Source organism: Suncus etruscus, chromosome 2 (genome assembly GCF_024139225.1).
Source record: "Suncus etruscus isolate mSunEtr1 chromosome 2, mSunEtr1.pri.cur, whole genome shotgun sequence".
NCBI classification, from domain to species: Eukaryota; Metazoa; Chordata; class Mammalia; order Eulipotyphla; family Soricidae; genus Suncus; species Suncus etruscus.
In genome coordinates, this window is record NC_064849.1 from 5246451 (window position 1) to 5259529 (window position 13079).

General features: G+C 51.7%; 3 protein-coding genes across 3 annotated transcripts; all 3 read left to right on the forward strand.

Annotated features, from left to right (window-relative positions):
- The first annotated feature begins 2903 nt into the window (after positions 1 to 2903).
- HBZ (hemoglobin subunit zeta) lies at positions 2904 to 4313 on the forward strand. Its single transcript, XM_049768007.1, has 3 exons — positions 2904 to 3411; positions 3870 to 4074; positions 4184 to 4313. Exons 1-3 carry the CDS (start codon positions 3317 to 3319, stop codon positions 4310 to 4312), a joined length of 429 nt encoding a protein of 142 aa, XP_049623964.1. The 5' UTR covers positions 2904 to 3316; the 3' UTR covers position 4313.
- A 5255-nt stretch (positions 4314 to 9568) lies between these two features.
- Positions 9569 to 10655, forward strand: LOC126000850 (hemoglobin subunit zeta-like). The gene is made up of 3 exons (XM_049768009.1): positions 9569 to 9663; positions 10179 to 10383; positions 10503 to 10655. Exons 1-3 carry the CDS (start codon positions 9569 to 9571, stop codon positions 10629 to 10631), a joined length of 429 nt encoding a protein of 142 aa, XP_049623966.1. The 3' UTR covers positions 10632 to 10655.
- A 606-nt stretch (positions 10656 to 11261) lies between these two features.
- On the forward strand, positions 11262 to 11912 carry HBM (hemoglobin subunit mu). The gene is made up of 3 exons (XM_049768008.1): positions 11262 to 11356; positions 11490 to 11694; positions 11784 to 11912. Exons 1-3 carry the CDS (start codon positions 11265 to 11267, stop codon positions 11910 to 11912), a joined length of 426 nt encoding a protein of 141 aa, XP_049623965.1. The 5' UTR covers positions 11262 to 11264.
- The last annotated feature ends 1167 nt before the right edge of the window (positions 11913 to 13079 follow it).

Below are 13079 nucleotides of genomic sequence, written 5' to 3' on the forward strand. Positions count from 1 at the left end.
GAAGAGCATCCTAGACAGTGTTGCAAAGAAACCCTTTCCTGCTTAATTTAAATTTCACTCATAAGTAGGGGCCGGAGCAATGGCACAGAGGTAGGGTGTTTGCCTTGCAAGCGGCAGATCCAGGACAGACCTGGTTTTACCCTCAGCGTCCCATATGGTCCCCCTAGCCAGGAGCAATTTCTGAGGTGTGGCCCAAAAGAAACAAAAAAATTTTTGTTTACTTATAAGCAATAATGGTTATCACCTTTTCACTGTGTCTAATGCCATTTGTCTAAAGTATTTTTTGTTGTTATTGTTTTTAGACCACACCCAGTGATGCTCAGGGGTTACTCCTGGCCATGTGTTCAGAAATCGCTCCTGGCTTGGGGGACCATATGGGACGCCGGGGGATCAAACTGTGGTCCATCCTAGTCTAACGCAGGCAAGGCAGACTCCTTACCTCTTGCGCCACCACTCTGGCCCTAAAGTATTTTTTAAACATTAATTTATTTATTTATTGGTTTGGGGATGGCACCCAGTGGTGTTCAGGGCTTATTTTTGGGTCTACGCCCAGAGTTCACATTGGCAGAACTCAGGGCACATTATGGAATGCTTGGCATCAAACATAAGTAAGCTACATGCCAAGTAAGCACCTTACTTATTTCTCTGACCCCATGTCTACAGTCTTTTTAAGTTTATTTTGCAGTTCCAAGGATAAAGCCCAGGGTCTCACACATATAAGGGAAGTGCTCTACTACTAAAACTACATTCCTAGAATGTATCAGACTCTTTTTGTTTTTGTTTTTTGGGCCACACACAGTGGTGCTCGTTTACTTCTGGTTCTGTGCTCAGGGATATCTCCTGGCAATGCCCAAGAGAACTTATGGGGTGCCAGCACTCAAACCTGTGTCAGCATCTTGCAAGAAAAACAATCTCCCTCTGTACTATTATTGCTCTGGCCCCTGACCAGTTTTTAATTGGTTATTTGTCCCTATATCACTGAGATATGAGACATTTCAAGCATGTCTGGATCAGTCCCTTATTAGATACATGATTTACAAATATTTTCTCTCAGTCCGTATACCAGCATGTACTTTTCTTTCTTTCTTTTTTTTTTTTTTTTTTTTGAATGCCATAATCAGCAGCACCAACAGTGCTAACTGCAGAGCCAGAAATAACCTCTGAGCATTGCCAGGTGTGGCCCTCTAACAATCCAAAAAATAACCAAAACCAGGAGACTAGAGATAAATCTCACATTTACACAAATCCTGTAGCTAAAAGCATGAATCATAAGAAATTGGTATCTATTATGCTGAGTGAAATAAGTCAGAGGGAGAGAGAAAAATGTAGACTAGTCTCACTCATCTACGGGTTTTAAGAAAAATAAAATGGGGCTGGTGAGGTGGCGCTAGAGGTAAGGCGCCTTGCAAGCGTCAGTTAAGGAAGGATCTCGGTTCAATACCCTGCGTCTCATATGGTCCCCCCCCCAAGCCAGGGCAATTTCTGAGCGCTTAGCCAGGAGTAACCCCTGAGCATCAAACGGGTGTGGCCGAAAAAAAAAGAAAAAGAAAAGACATTTTTGCAGTAATTCTCAGAGACAAACGAGAGTAGGGCTGGAAGGTCCAGCTCACTACATGAAGCTCACCACAAAGAGTGATGAGTGTTGTTAGAGAAATAACTACATTGAGAACTATCATAACAATGTGAATGAACGAGGGAAGTAGAAGCCTGCCTAGAGTACAGGTGAGGTTGGGGTGGGAAGGAGGGAGATCTGGGACATTGGTGATGGGAATTTTGTACTGGTGAAGGGGGGTGTTGTTTGCATGGCTGAAACCCAAATACAATCATATTTGTAATCAAGCTGTTTAAATAAAGGTATACAGGGGCCGGAGAGATAGCATAGAGGCAAGGCATTTGCCTTGCATGCAGAAGGATGGTGGTTCAAAACCCAGCATCCCATAGGGTCCCCCAAGCCTGCAAGGAGCGATTTTTGAGCATAGAGCCAGGAGTAACCCCTGAGCGCTGCCGGGTATGACCAAAAAAGAAACAAAAAAACAAAAAGCAAAAAACAAAAAGAAAATAAATAAAGATATACAAAAAAAAAAAGTTGGTAAACTGAATTTTATCAAAATTTAAACTTATGAGCCTAGGAGACAGCTGAGTGGAAGAAATGTTTACCCTGAAAGGAAGGGCTATTAGTTCTTGCTCAGAAAAGAGCTCTGTTGTCTCAGAACCAAATCTGTTCCACAATAGAATATGAACTCAGCTAGATGTGTGGATGTAGCATGACTCGCTCACACACCTGGAAAGTGCAGGATTCAGCACATGGCATCTCATCAGGCTCTTACAAAATGTGCATGAGAAGCACCATGACTTCAAAAGCCCAAGAAATGTTGAGTGGGCCGGTTACAGAGTGCACTGGGGCCTACCTTGTGGCATGAGGGTCCCACAAGGAGACTCTCCAAAGTGCTGCATTGAGGGGAAAAAAGTATTCACTAGAGATGAGGTGTGTGGTGTGATTCTACTGCATGCCTCTTTTGTAGAGAATGAAGTCAGCATAGCAACCTTCAGAGTTCAGGGATGGGCTGGATGGGACTGCACCTAGCAAATGGATAAAAGCATTCTGCGTATTGCAGTGGGGTTAGAACAGTGCATCCAAAGGGTCAGCATTCTCAAAGAAGTCCATTTTGCTATGTGTGCAAATAAAGTTAAGGACTTTACCAGTACCACGAAGGTTTGAGAGTAATCTGGTGAATGGTTAGACCACAATCTCTAAGAGTAACAGACAGTTGAATTATTTATATGGACCTGGCCCAAAAGCTGGAAACAATAAGTAAATTATTCTTCAGTACACAGAGGGGAAGTGTTGTGTCCTCTGCAGAAAGCAAGGAATCAAGGGTCAGAAAGAGGATCAGACATGGCTAACAAGCTGGAGGACCATCATGGGGACAAGCAGCCCAAGCACATTTCACCCAGGAGGGATGTGATGGGCCTGTTCTTTGCCTCTGCTCACTGAGGGGTCCAAAATGGACAAGACTAGCATACAGCTGGACTGCACCCAGCCAGCCCCCCAGTCTGGCCCTATCTCTCTTGGACTATGGTCAGGCTGGAGCCAACACCCCTCTAAGCCAGCAGAGATGACAGCGTGATAGCCCCTCAGCCCAGCATTCTCTCAAGCCCTGACTGCCCTGTCCACTGGGGCTGATAAGAGACCCCACCCTCTACTGACCAGAAGCTCAACCCCAAGTCCTGTATATAAGGAGGACCCTGGGGACTGAGCTCCACCAAAGCCATCCTGCACACTCCCCTTTCTGCTCAGCTCAGCTCAGCTGCCACCATGTCTCTGACCAAGGCCGAGAGGACCCTCGTCCTGTCCTTGTGGAGCAAGGTTGCCACACAGGCAGATGTCCTTGGCACTGAGACCCTGGAGAGGTGAGGCACAAGGGCGGGTGTCTGGAGGATGGGATGGGGTGGGACAGGCAGGGTGGAGGGCAGGGGAAGGGGTTTGGAGGACTGTGAGGGTCACAGCAAGTAGGTGAGTGAGTGAGTGAGTGAGTGAGTGAGTGAGTGAGTGAGTGAGTGAGTGAGTGACTGTATGGGTGAGCCAGGGAGTACACCAGTGAGTGAAGGAGGGAGGACAGAGCAGCGAGGCCTAGAGCTTCCTAGGGCAGCCAAGAACAGGCTTCTTGATGAGGAACAAGACTGATCTGCTCTAAGTGTCAGCATGAAACCATTTGCCTGTAAAGGATTTTCCTGACTAGGGTCCCTGCAGAGGGAGGGAGGAGGCCACCCCCTAAAGGGCAGGGCCCTAGGGCGGAAAGAAGAGCATGGACTCGGGCTCAGCTCTACAACCCCAGGCCCGCTCAACCGTGCCCCGTCCCGTTCCACAGGCTCTTCGCCAGCTACCCGCAGACCAAGACCTACTTCCCGCACTTCGACCTGAGCGCCGGCTCGGCCCAGCTGCGCGCACACGGCTCCAAGGTGGTGGCCGCCTTGGGCGAAGCGGTCAAGAGCCTGGACAACGTCTCCGGCGCCCTGGCCAAGCTGAGCGAGCTGCACGCCTACGTGCTGCGCGTGGACCCCGTCAACTTCAAGGTAAGCGGGCCAGGGCTGCTGGGGTGCGGTGGATGCGCACAGGGGCGCACCCTTCCTCTCTCCCTCCCTCCCGGCCCATCTCTGCTGAGCCTCCTCTGCCCTCCCGCAGCTCCTGTCTCACTGTCTGCTGGTCACTCTGGCCGCGCACTTCCCCGCCGACTTCTCGGCCGAAACCCACGCCGCCTTGGACAAGTTCCTGACCCTCGTGTCCAACGTGCTGACCGAGAAGTACCGCTAAAAACGCAGCAGGAGGCCAGGAGCACCGGACCCTGCCCCATCTCCTCCCCGGATCCCTCCCTAACCACCCGCCCATAAAGGAATCTCCCCCAAGAAACCAATAAACGAATCCAATGGAATCATGCTGGTCTCTGTGGTCACTGGGTCGCTGTGGGTAACAGTTAAGGGGAGACGCCAAGATTAAACAGGCACGCAGTAGGACACAGGGTTACACTAACCCTGGTGTCTTGAACAGGGCAGAGAGACCAGTGCTGGAGTTCCCCTGATGAGGCTGGAGGCCCCTCCCAGCCCCCACCTGTCAGCTACCCTCCTCCCTAAGTTGTGTAGAACCTTCCTGCAACAGTGCAGAAGATGGGTTCAGGACATTAGGTCATTCTGGGCCCCCTTCTGTGTGACAGCATCCTAACACCCCAAACAAAGTAACTCACCACAATAGCAATGCTAGTTGGCTCCAGCAGCAAACAGCAAAAAAGTTTGAAATAATGCCATTTATTTGGGCATGGAGAGGAGAGTTAGGCCACTCTGGCTGGGCTTGTGGGGACAGGTGCAGTGTTGGAACAAACAGTGTTGGAACAAAACCAGTCCTGCAAATACTCTTTTATTGGGGCTGGGGGGGGGCTCAGGGGAACATAAGGGATGCCAGGAATCTAACCCAGGTCAGCCATGTGGAAGGCAAAAGCCCTACCCACTGTGCTATCACTTCAGCCCCAAATTACTCTGTTTTGTATGGGGAATACATACATAAAAGGTTATTAGGGGGCTGGGAGCTATATAGCAGTAGGTAGGGAAAGACACTTGCCATGCAATGGCTGTCCTAAGCTCCTTCCCCGCATGCAGGTGGTCCCCTCAGCACTGTCTCCAGAACATCCTGAAAGTGCTCTCTGAATTCCTGCACTGATCCTCTGGCCTCAGCTCATTTACTCTGTGTCTATGAACTTATGTATTTCAAGTATTGCACAAAAAAAGCAATCAGGCATTGCAGAGTCTGATTTTAGGGCCAGGCTTATCTCACTTTGCACAATGTTTCCAAGATCAGTGTAAGTAGTAGGTTATTCCAGAATTCCTCTTATAGATGAATTAATTACATTTCATTACACATATGCCATGTCTGTTCATCCATTCATCCATCAATGGGCATGTGTCTTTTCTTTCTGCTTTATGGAAGCCCATTTATGCATGAGAGGAGGGTGGGGAGGGCTTTTCCTGATATTCAACTTTGTGAATAGATGCTTATAAATTTTCTTATGCAGTCTTCTTCCCCTGAGGGCCAGGGAAATAACTCAAGGACTAGAAAACAGGCTTTACATGCTGGAGTCCTAGGCTCAGTCCTGGAATTAAATGGTTCTTTGAGCACCTCAAGGAAGGACCCTTAGCACTGCTAAGGGTATGACCCAAAAAGCAAATGCAAAAGAATGTTCTATGGTTCTGGTGACTGGAACTAACTACTCTTCTGGGAATTTTGTTTGACTTAAAGAGACAAGGGGCCACAAAAATAGCATAAAGGGCTGGAGCACAGGCCTGGCATGCTGGGGCCCTCCCTGGGTGTGATCCCTGGAACAATAGAGTCCTGAGCAAAGTTGAGCACTTCTGGGAACACCAACACTGCTACGGAGGCCTCAGCCAAAATGGAGAGACTGAAAGGAACTTTCCCCATAGAGGTGCCTAGACCAAGACTACACAGCCAAAGTCAGAGCTAGCCCTAGACATGTGGTCTCCCCCACCCCAACCCCAGCCCTCTGGGTGTTTCTTTTCTGTGTTGCCATGATTGCTGTCCTGCTTGCAGCTCTCTCATCAATCAGGGACTAACCAAGACTAACCAGTGTGCTGCCTAAGGCAGGCAGGTACATTGCCTTGGGTCAAACAAGGTGTATCTGGTTTGAACAGAGTGGCTAAGGGTCCAGGAAAAGGGCCCAAAAGACTGAGCACATGTAGGAAACTGGCTAGGCCCTTGCACTGAGCATCACAGGCTTGTCCCATGATGTTCATAGCAAGAGGGAAGAGAGTCTGGCAACTGAATATATGCCTCAAAAAAGCTTCAGTTATCAATAAAAGTGCTTTAAACTTTTGTGCAAATTTATTTATTCATTTATAATTATTAATCGCTACAGAAACACATCAATTTAATAGAATGGATAGCTTGTTGGGCCACACCCAGGAGTTCTCAGGACTTACTCCTGGCTCTGCACTCAAAAATTACTCCTGGGAGGTTCAGGGGACCATATGAGATGCTGGGGATTAGACCTGTTGCATGCAAGGCAAATGCCCTAACTGCTATGCTATCACTCTGGCTTTTCTTTTTTAAAAATAACTTTCTTCAGGCGTGAGGGTGGGCAGGGGAAAAAAAACGTTTTTCTCTTCCTTTTTACTTTTTTCCCTTCTATTTTTTTTTGGGGGGTCACACCCGGCAGCACTCAGGGGTTACTCCTGGCTCCACGCTCAGAAATCGCTCCTGGCACGCTCGGGGGGCCATATGGAATGCCGGGATTCGAACCAATGACCTTCTGCATGAAAAGCAAACACCTTACCGCTGTGCTATCTCTCCAGCCCCTCTATTCTTTTTGTTTGTTTGTTTGTTTGTTTGTTTGTTTGTTTGGGGGTCACACCCGGCAGCGCTCAGGGATTACTCCAGGCTTCATGCTCAGAAATTGCTCCTGGCAGGCTCGAGGAACCATATGGGATGCCGGTATTCGAACTGATGACCTTCTGCATGAAAGGCAAAAGCCTTACCTCCATGCTATCTCTCCGGTCCCCTCTATTCTTTTTTTTTAAAAATAATTTTTTAGTTATCTTTAGAATTCTTATTTTTCAGGGCCGGTGAGGTGTCGCTAGAGGTAAGGTATCTGCCTTGCAAGCGCTAGCCAAGGAAGGACCACAGTTCGATCCCCCGGCGTCCCATATGGTGCCCCCAAGCCAGGGGCGATTTCTGAGCGCTTAGCCAGGAGTAACCCCTGAGCATCAAACGGGTGTGGCCCCCGCCAAAAAAAAAAAAAAAAAAAAAGAATTCTTATTTTTCAAGACTCCTTTGGTTCATGCCAGATTCTGAAGGTGCAGTCTAAAGTATAAAGGCCAAACAGTGAAAGGAAAAAAGGAAAGAAGGAAGGAAGAAGGGAAGGAAGGCAAGAAGGAAGAAAGGGAAGGAAGGCAAGAAGGAAGAAAGGAAGGAGGGAAGGTAAGAAGGAGAGAGGGAGTGAGGGAAGGGAATGATGGAGGGAGGAAGTCAGAAAGGAAATCAGGAAGTCAGGCAGGTAGTTAGGTAGGCAGAAAGGCAGAAAGGAAGGCAAGAAGAAAAGCAGGAAAGGGGTCCGAGAGATAGCACAGCAGTAGGGCATTTGCTTTGCACACAGTCAATCCAGGATGGATGGTGGTTCCATTCCTGGCACCCCATATGGTCAGTCCCCCAAGCCTGCCAGGAGCGATTTCTGAGTGCAGAGCCAGAGTAACCCTTGAGCACCTCCAGGTGTGACCCAAAAACAAAAAGAAAGAAAAAGAAAAGCAGGAAGGAAGGCAGGAAGGTAGCTTAAAAAATAACTTTGCCTTCACTTATATGGAACCAAATTTATTATGATCAACTATGTGATGCATTTTCTTTAAATAAATAAAGTTATAAAAAAAATAAAAAGGAAAGGAAGGGGGGATGGCCAGGGAGTAGGCAGGAGCAAAGAGGCTGGCATTGAGGTTTAACCGAGGCAAAGAGGAAGCCACACACAGCTCCTGAGGTTGTGGCTGAACTTGGGAGACCTGTGGACACACATCAGAAATCCCAGGGCATGAGGTAACAGAGGAGACCAAGAGGACTAGAGGGGCTAAATCAAGACAAGTTCAAAAGCAACCACTTCAACTAAAGCTTCAGCCTGGCAAAGATGAGGCAATCCTACTTCTTCCCCATTCTGAGTCCGCCACCACCACTATGCAGTCCAACACCACCAACGCTACAAGCCAAGACCTGAAACAACAAAGACTAGGCAAAGAAATGTTGTTGTTTTGGGGCCACTATAGTGGTGCTCAAGGCTTACTCCTGGCTCTGTGCTCAGGTTTCACTCGTGGTGGGGCTCTGGGAACATATGAGGTGCCAGTCATCAAACCTAGATTGGACACGTGCAAGGCAAATGTTCTATCCGCTGTTCTATTGCTCCAGCCCCAGAGAGAAAAAATTTAAAGCAACTACTTTGGCTTAGTGTTGTAGGGACTCTCCAGGAAAAGCAAAAAGGGGTTTTGAGGGCCCGGAGAGATAGCACAGCGGCGTTTGCCTTGCAAGCAGCCGATCCAGGACCAAAGGTGGTTGGTTCGAATCCCGGTGTCCCATATGGTCCCCCGTGCCTGCCAGGAGCTATTTCTGAGCAGATAGCCAGGAGGAACCCCTGAGCATCGCCGGGTGTGACCCAAAAACCAAAAAAAAAAAAAAAAGGGGGGGGGTTTTGGAAGTTTTGGGGGGGAGAATTTTCTTTTTTTTGGGGGGGATAATAGTCAGTGGTCCTCAGGGCTTACTCCTGGTTCTGTGATCTGGGATCACTCCTGGTGGGCTTGGGGACCCAATGGAGTGCTGGGGATCGAGGGGTCAGTCACATGCAAGTGCCCTACCTGTTGTGGTCTGAGAAAATGGTAAAAGCTGTGGGGTGAGGGGTACAAAACTCCTGGGGCTAGAACACCACATCTGGGAAGAGAAATCAAGCCAGGCCAATGGGCAGACACCAATGAGAATGCACCAAGAGCAGTAAGCCTAAGGGACCCCATGGATTTTTTTTTCAGAGTCCAGCTTCTCCTCCTGGTCTGTGTGTCCACGCTGAGGGACCCCACCAAATGCTAGGCAACATGGACTGTGGGTGGGAGGAGGCCCCACAGTAGAGTTGGAAAAGACTCTGATGCCAACATGTTTCCATTCATGAGACAGTCCGCACTCTGCCCTCTGACCTTTCAGGGAGAATGAAGTGAAAGTTTAAACAAGTGAGCTACAGAGCAGACACCATCAGAGGCACTGTTCCCCCTAAGAACAGCAACAAGGATAGTCACATAGCCAGTCTGACCACAAATGCCTGGGCAGGCCTGGGCCCCAATCTCCTTCCAGCCTGGGCTGGAAAGGCAGCGTGATAGCCCCTCAAACCCTGACTGCCCAGTCCACTGGAGCCGATAAGAGACCCCACCCTCTCCTGACGAGAAGCACCGGCTGGCCCCCACCCCAAGCCCTGCATATAAGTGGACCCCGGGGACTGAGCTCCACCAACATCGTCCTGTACGCTCCCCACTCAGCTCAACTGCCACCATGTCTCTGACCAAGGCCGAGAGGACCCATGTCCTGTCCCTGTGGGACAAGGTCTCTGCACAGGCGAATGTTGTGGGCCCTGAGGCCCTGGAGAGGTGAGGCGCAGGGGAGGGTGTCAGAAGAATGGGGTTGGGGTGGGCAGGGTGGCCAGCAGGGCAGTGAGGCTTTGGAGGGCTGTGAGGGTCTTAGCAAGTGGGTGAGTGAGTGGATGGGTGAGTGAGTGACTGAGTGGGTGGGCAAGTTAATGAGTGGGTGAGTGAGTGAGTGAGTGAGTGAGTGAGTGAGTGAGTGAGTGAGTGAGTGAGTGAGTGATAAATGACTTTGTGGGTGAGCCAGGGAGTGCAACAGTGAGTGAAGGAGGGAGAACAGAGCAGCTAGGCCTCTAGAGCTCCCTGGGGCAGGGCAGCCAACACCAGGCTCGATTGTGAGGAACTTTGGGTCTGATCTGCTCTGACTCTCAGCAGGAAACGGATCTGCCTGAGTAGGGACCCCGCAGCGGGAGGGTGGAGGCGACCAACTAGAGGCAGGGCCACGGGGCAGAAGTAAGAGCTTGGACTTTGGGACTCAGCCCCACAACCTCTGTCCTGCTCAACCGCTCCCTGCCCCGCAGGCTCTTCTGCTGCTTCCCGCAGACCAAGACCTACTTCCCGCACTTCGACCTGAGCGCCGGCTCGGCCCAGCTGCAGGCTCATGGCACCAAGGTGTTGAACGCGTTGGGCGAAGCGGTCAAGAGCCTGGACAACGTCTCCGGCGCCCTGGCCAAGCTGAGCGAGCTGCACGCCTACGTGCTGCGCGTGGACCCCGTCAACTTCAAGGTAAGCGGGCCAGGGGTGCTGGGGTGCGGTGGATGCGCACAGGGGCGCACCCTTCCTCTCTCCCTCCCTGCCCACCTCTGAGCTGAACCTCTTCTGCCCTCCTTCCCGCCCTCCTGTAGCTCTTGGCGCACTGTCTGCTGGTCACTCTGGCCGCGCACTTCCCCGACGACTTCACGGCCGAAACCCACGCCGCCTTGGACAAGTTTCTGACCCTCGTGTCCTCCGTGCTGACCGAGAAGTACCGCTAAGCGAAGCCGCCTCGTAGGAGGCCAGGAGCACCGCAGAGCCCGTCCCTGCCCCCTGGCACCTTCCCTCTGCCCCTCCTGGACCCCAATAAAAGGATGAAACTGGAGTAACTGAGTTCTGCCTTATCAGTGTGTTTGTGTGTATTTGTATGTGTTTCCACGCGCGCTTGGGAGGGACGACTCATGAGAGGGAAGCTAAAGGCGCTTTCCTGGGACACAGTCAGTCCATGCTGGGGTAAGGGGACAGTCTGTATCTCCCCCTTTTTTTTCAGTTGCACCTTCAGACTCCTAGAGTTACCATTTTCAGAGTCTCATGCAGAGGGGGGCCTGGGTCACCTTTGGCGATTCTCAAGGGGTCTCCTTGGAATGACGGTTCCTGCCCTTGCCCCTCCCGTTCCAACATTCCTCAGCACGGACCCCTTTGAGGACCACACCCTGGAGACCTCTCCAAGCTCCAAGCTCCAAGCTCCATCCCCTCGGTGCATGCATGGCCAAGCTAGCAAAGCTTGGAGAGGACGCAGGACGGCGGAGGGTCCCTGCTTCCCGCGCAGATAAGGGGGGTGTGGCGCGCGCGTCCGGCCTCTATAAGGCTGTCGGGCACGGGCGCGGCCCCCCAAAAGCAGCCACGCCTGCACCATGCTCAGCGCCTTGGAGCGCGCGCACATCGCGCGCGTCTGGGACCTCATAGCCGGCCATGAGGCGGTCTTGGGTGCAGAGCTGCTGCTCAGGTGTGCAGGGCGGGTCTCCTGGTTCAGTGGGCGAGACTCAGTGGCCCAGGGTGGTGGGGGAATTTGGGGGGTTCCCGATCTGAGCTTGCCAGCATTGCACGCACCCCAGGAAGCCTGCCCGCCCACCCCGCAGGCTCTTCACCGTGTACCCGAGCACCAAGACCTATTTTCCGCACCTGGGCAGCAACGCGGACGAGGCGCTGCTGCTGAGCCACGGGCAGAACATGCTCCGGGCCGTGGGGGTGGCCGTGCAGTACCTGGACAATCTGCGCGCCGTCCTGAGCCCCCTAGCAGACCTGCACGCCCAGGTGCTCCGCGTGGACCCCGCCAACTTCCCGGTGAGCCGGGTGCTCCCCGAGGCTGGGAAGGGGCTAAGGCAAGGCCCTGCCACCACCCACAGTCTCCCTTCCTCTTTCTCGTTCCACAGCTGCTGATCCAGTGTTTCCAGGTGACACTGGCCTCCCACCTGCAGGACGAGTTCACCGTGGAAATGCACGCGGCCTGGGACAAGTTTCTGACCGCCCTGGCCGTGGTGCTGACCGAGAAATACCGCTGAATTGAACGCGTTTGGCTGAAGCCCCAGAGGGTCTGTTAATAAAGAAACGTTGGAACAAGCTCGCGTGTGGTTTTTGGGCTCTGGGCTGGTGGCATCACTGAGGCAGGGTAGTGGAACAAGGGTCCCGGATCTTAGGGCCTCTGTAGTTCAGGCCAGGGGCTGGAAACCTCTCAAAAGCAATGCAGGGCCCGGAGAGATAGCACAGCGGCGTTTGCCTTGCAAGCAGCCAATTCAGGACCAAAGGTGGTTGGTTCGAATCCCGGTGTCCCATATGGTCCCCCGTGCCTGCCAGGAGCTATTTCTGAGCAGACAGCCAGGAGTAACTCCTGAGCACCGCCGGGTGTGGCCCAAAAAAAAAAAATCAAAAGCAATGCAACCAGTTCCCAGACTGACAGGTCCGGTCTGAGCGGGGTGTGGACACCCCAAAATGTGAAGAATAGTAGCCCTGCTGAGAAGAACAGAATTGGACCATGGTTTTGGGGCTCCCTCACACCCGGAGTTCCAGGCACCAAGCACTCTCATAGCACCCCTGCCCTTCTCATCCCTAACCACCTTTTCTAGTCTTTAAGTTTGATTTTTTTTGAGCCACAATGGCTATCCTAGATCTGCCCTCTGCAGTCACTTCTGGAAATGCCTGGCACCCATATTTGGTAAGCCATGTACACAGACCTCTGCCCTGTGCCATTTCTCCAGCTCCAAACCCAGAATGTTCCTGACATGGAACACAGGAGGAGCCTCAAGCCTCAGAAGCTTTTCCCAAAACTCCCTTAGCAGGACTAGCTGCCGGCTCTCCTATCTCCTGGGTAGAAGGTGGGCTGCAGCAGTCCCAAAGGAGGGAAACCCAACTTCGTGGTCTTTGACATAATCCCTGTGACGACAGACCCTTAGCCAAGGTGGCTCTCTTCTGCTCAACAGCCCCTGTCCCCTTCTACTGAGCAGACAGGAGACTAGGCAGCAACCCCAAAACCCTATAAAAAAGGGGAGCAGGGGGGCCGGAGAGATAGCATGGGGGTAAAGCGTTTGCCTTTCATGCAGGAGGTCATCGGTTCGAATCCCGGCATCCCATATGGTCCCCCGTGCCTGCCAGGAGCAATTTCTGAGCCTGGAGCCAGGAATAACCCCTGAGCACTGCCGGGTGTGACCCAAAAAACCACAAAAAAAAAAAAA

Bases quoted from the DNA above. Each gene is read 5' to 3' on its own strand.
- HBZ (XM_049768007.1), top strand. From the start codon at position 3,317: ATGTCTCTGACCAAGGCCGAGAGGACCCTCGTCCTGTCCTTGTGGAGC. The intron at 3,412-3,869 runs GTGAGGCACAAG...CCCGTTCCACAG, and splicing joins GGCACTGAGACCCTGGAGAG to GCTCTTCGCCAGCTACCCGC. The intron at 4,075-4,183 runs GTAAGCGGGCCA...GCCCTCCCGCAG, and splicing joins TGGACCCCGTCAACTTCAAG to CTCCTGTCTCACTGTCTGCT.
- LOC126000850 (XM_049768009.1), top strand. From the start codon at position 9,569: ATGTCTCTGACCAAGGCCGAGAGGACCCATGTCCTGTCCCTGTGGGAC. The intron at 9,664-10,178 runs GTGAGGCGCAGG...CCTGCCCCGCAG, and splicing joins GGCCCTGAGGCCCTGGAGAG to GCTCTTCTGCTGCTTCCCGC. The intron at 10,384-10,502 runs GTAAGCGGGCCA...GCCCTCCTGTAG, and splicing joins TGGACCCCGTCAACTTCAAG to CTCTTGGCGCACTGTCTGCT.
- HBM (XM_049768008.1), top strand. From the start codon at position 11,265: ATGCTCAGCGCCTTGGAGCGCGCGCACATCGCGCGCGTCTGGGACCTC. The intron at 11,357-11,489 runs GTGTGCAGGGCG...CCCACCCCGCAG, and splicing joins GGTGCAGAGCTGCTGCTCAG to GCTCTTCACCGTGTACCCGA. The intron at 11,695-11,783 runs GTGAGCCGGGTG...CTCGTTCCACAG, and splicing joins TGGACCCCGCCAACTTCCCG to CTGCTGATCCAGTGTTTCCA.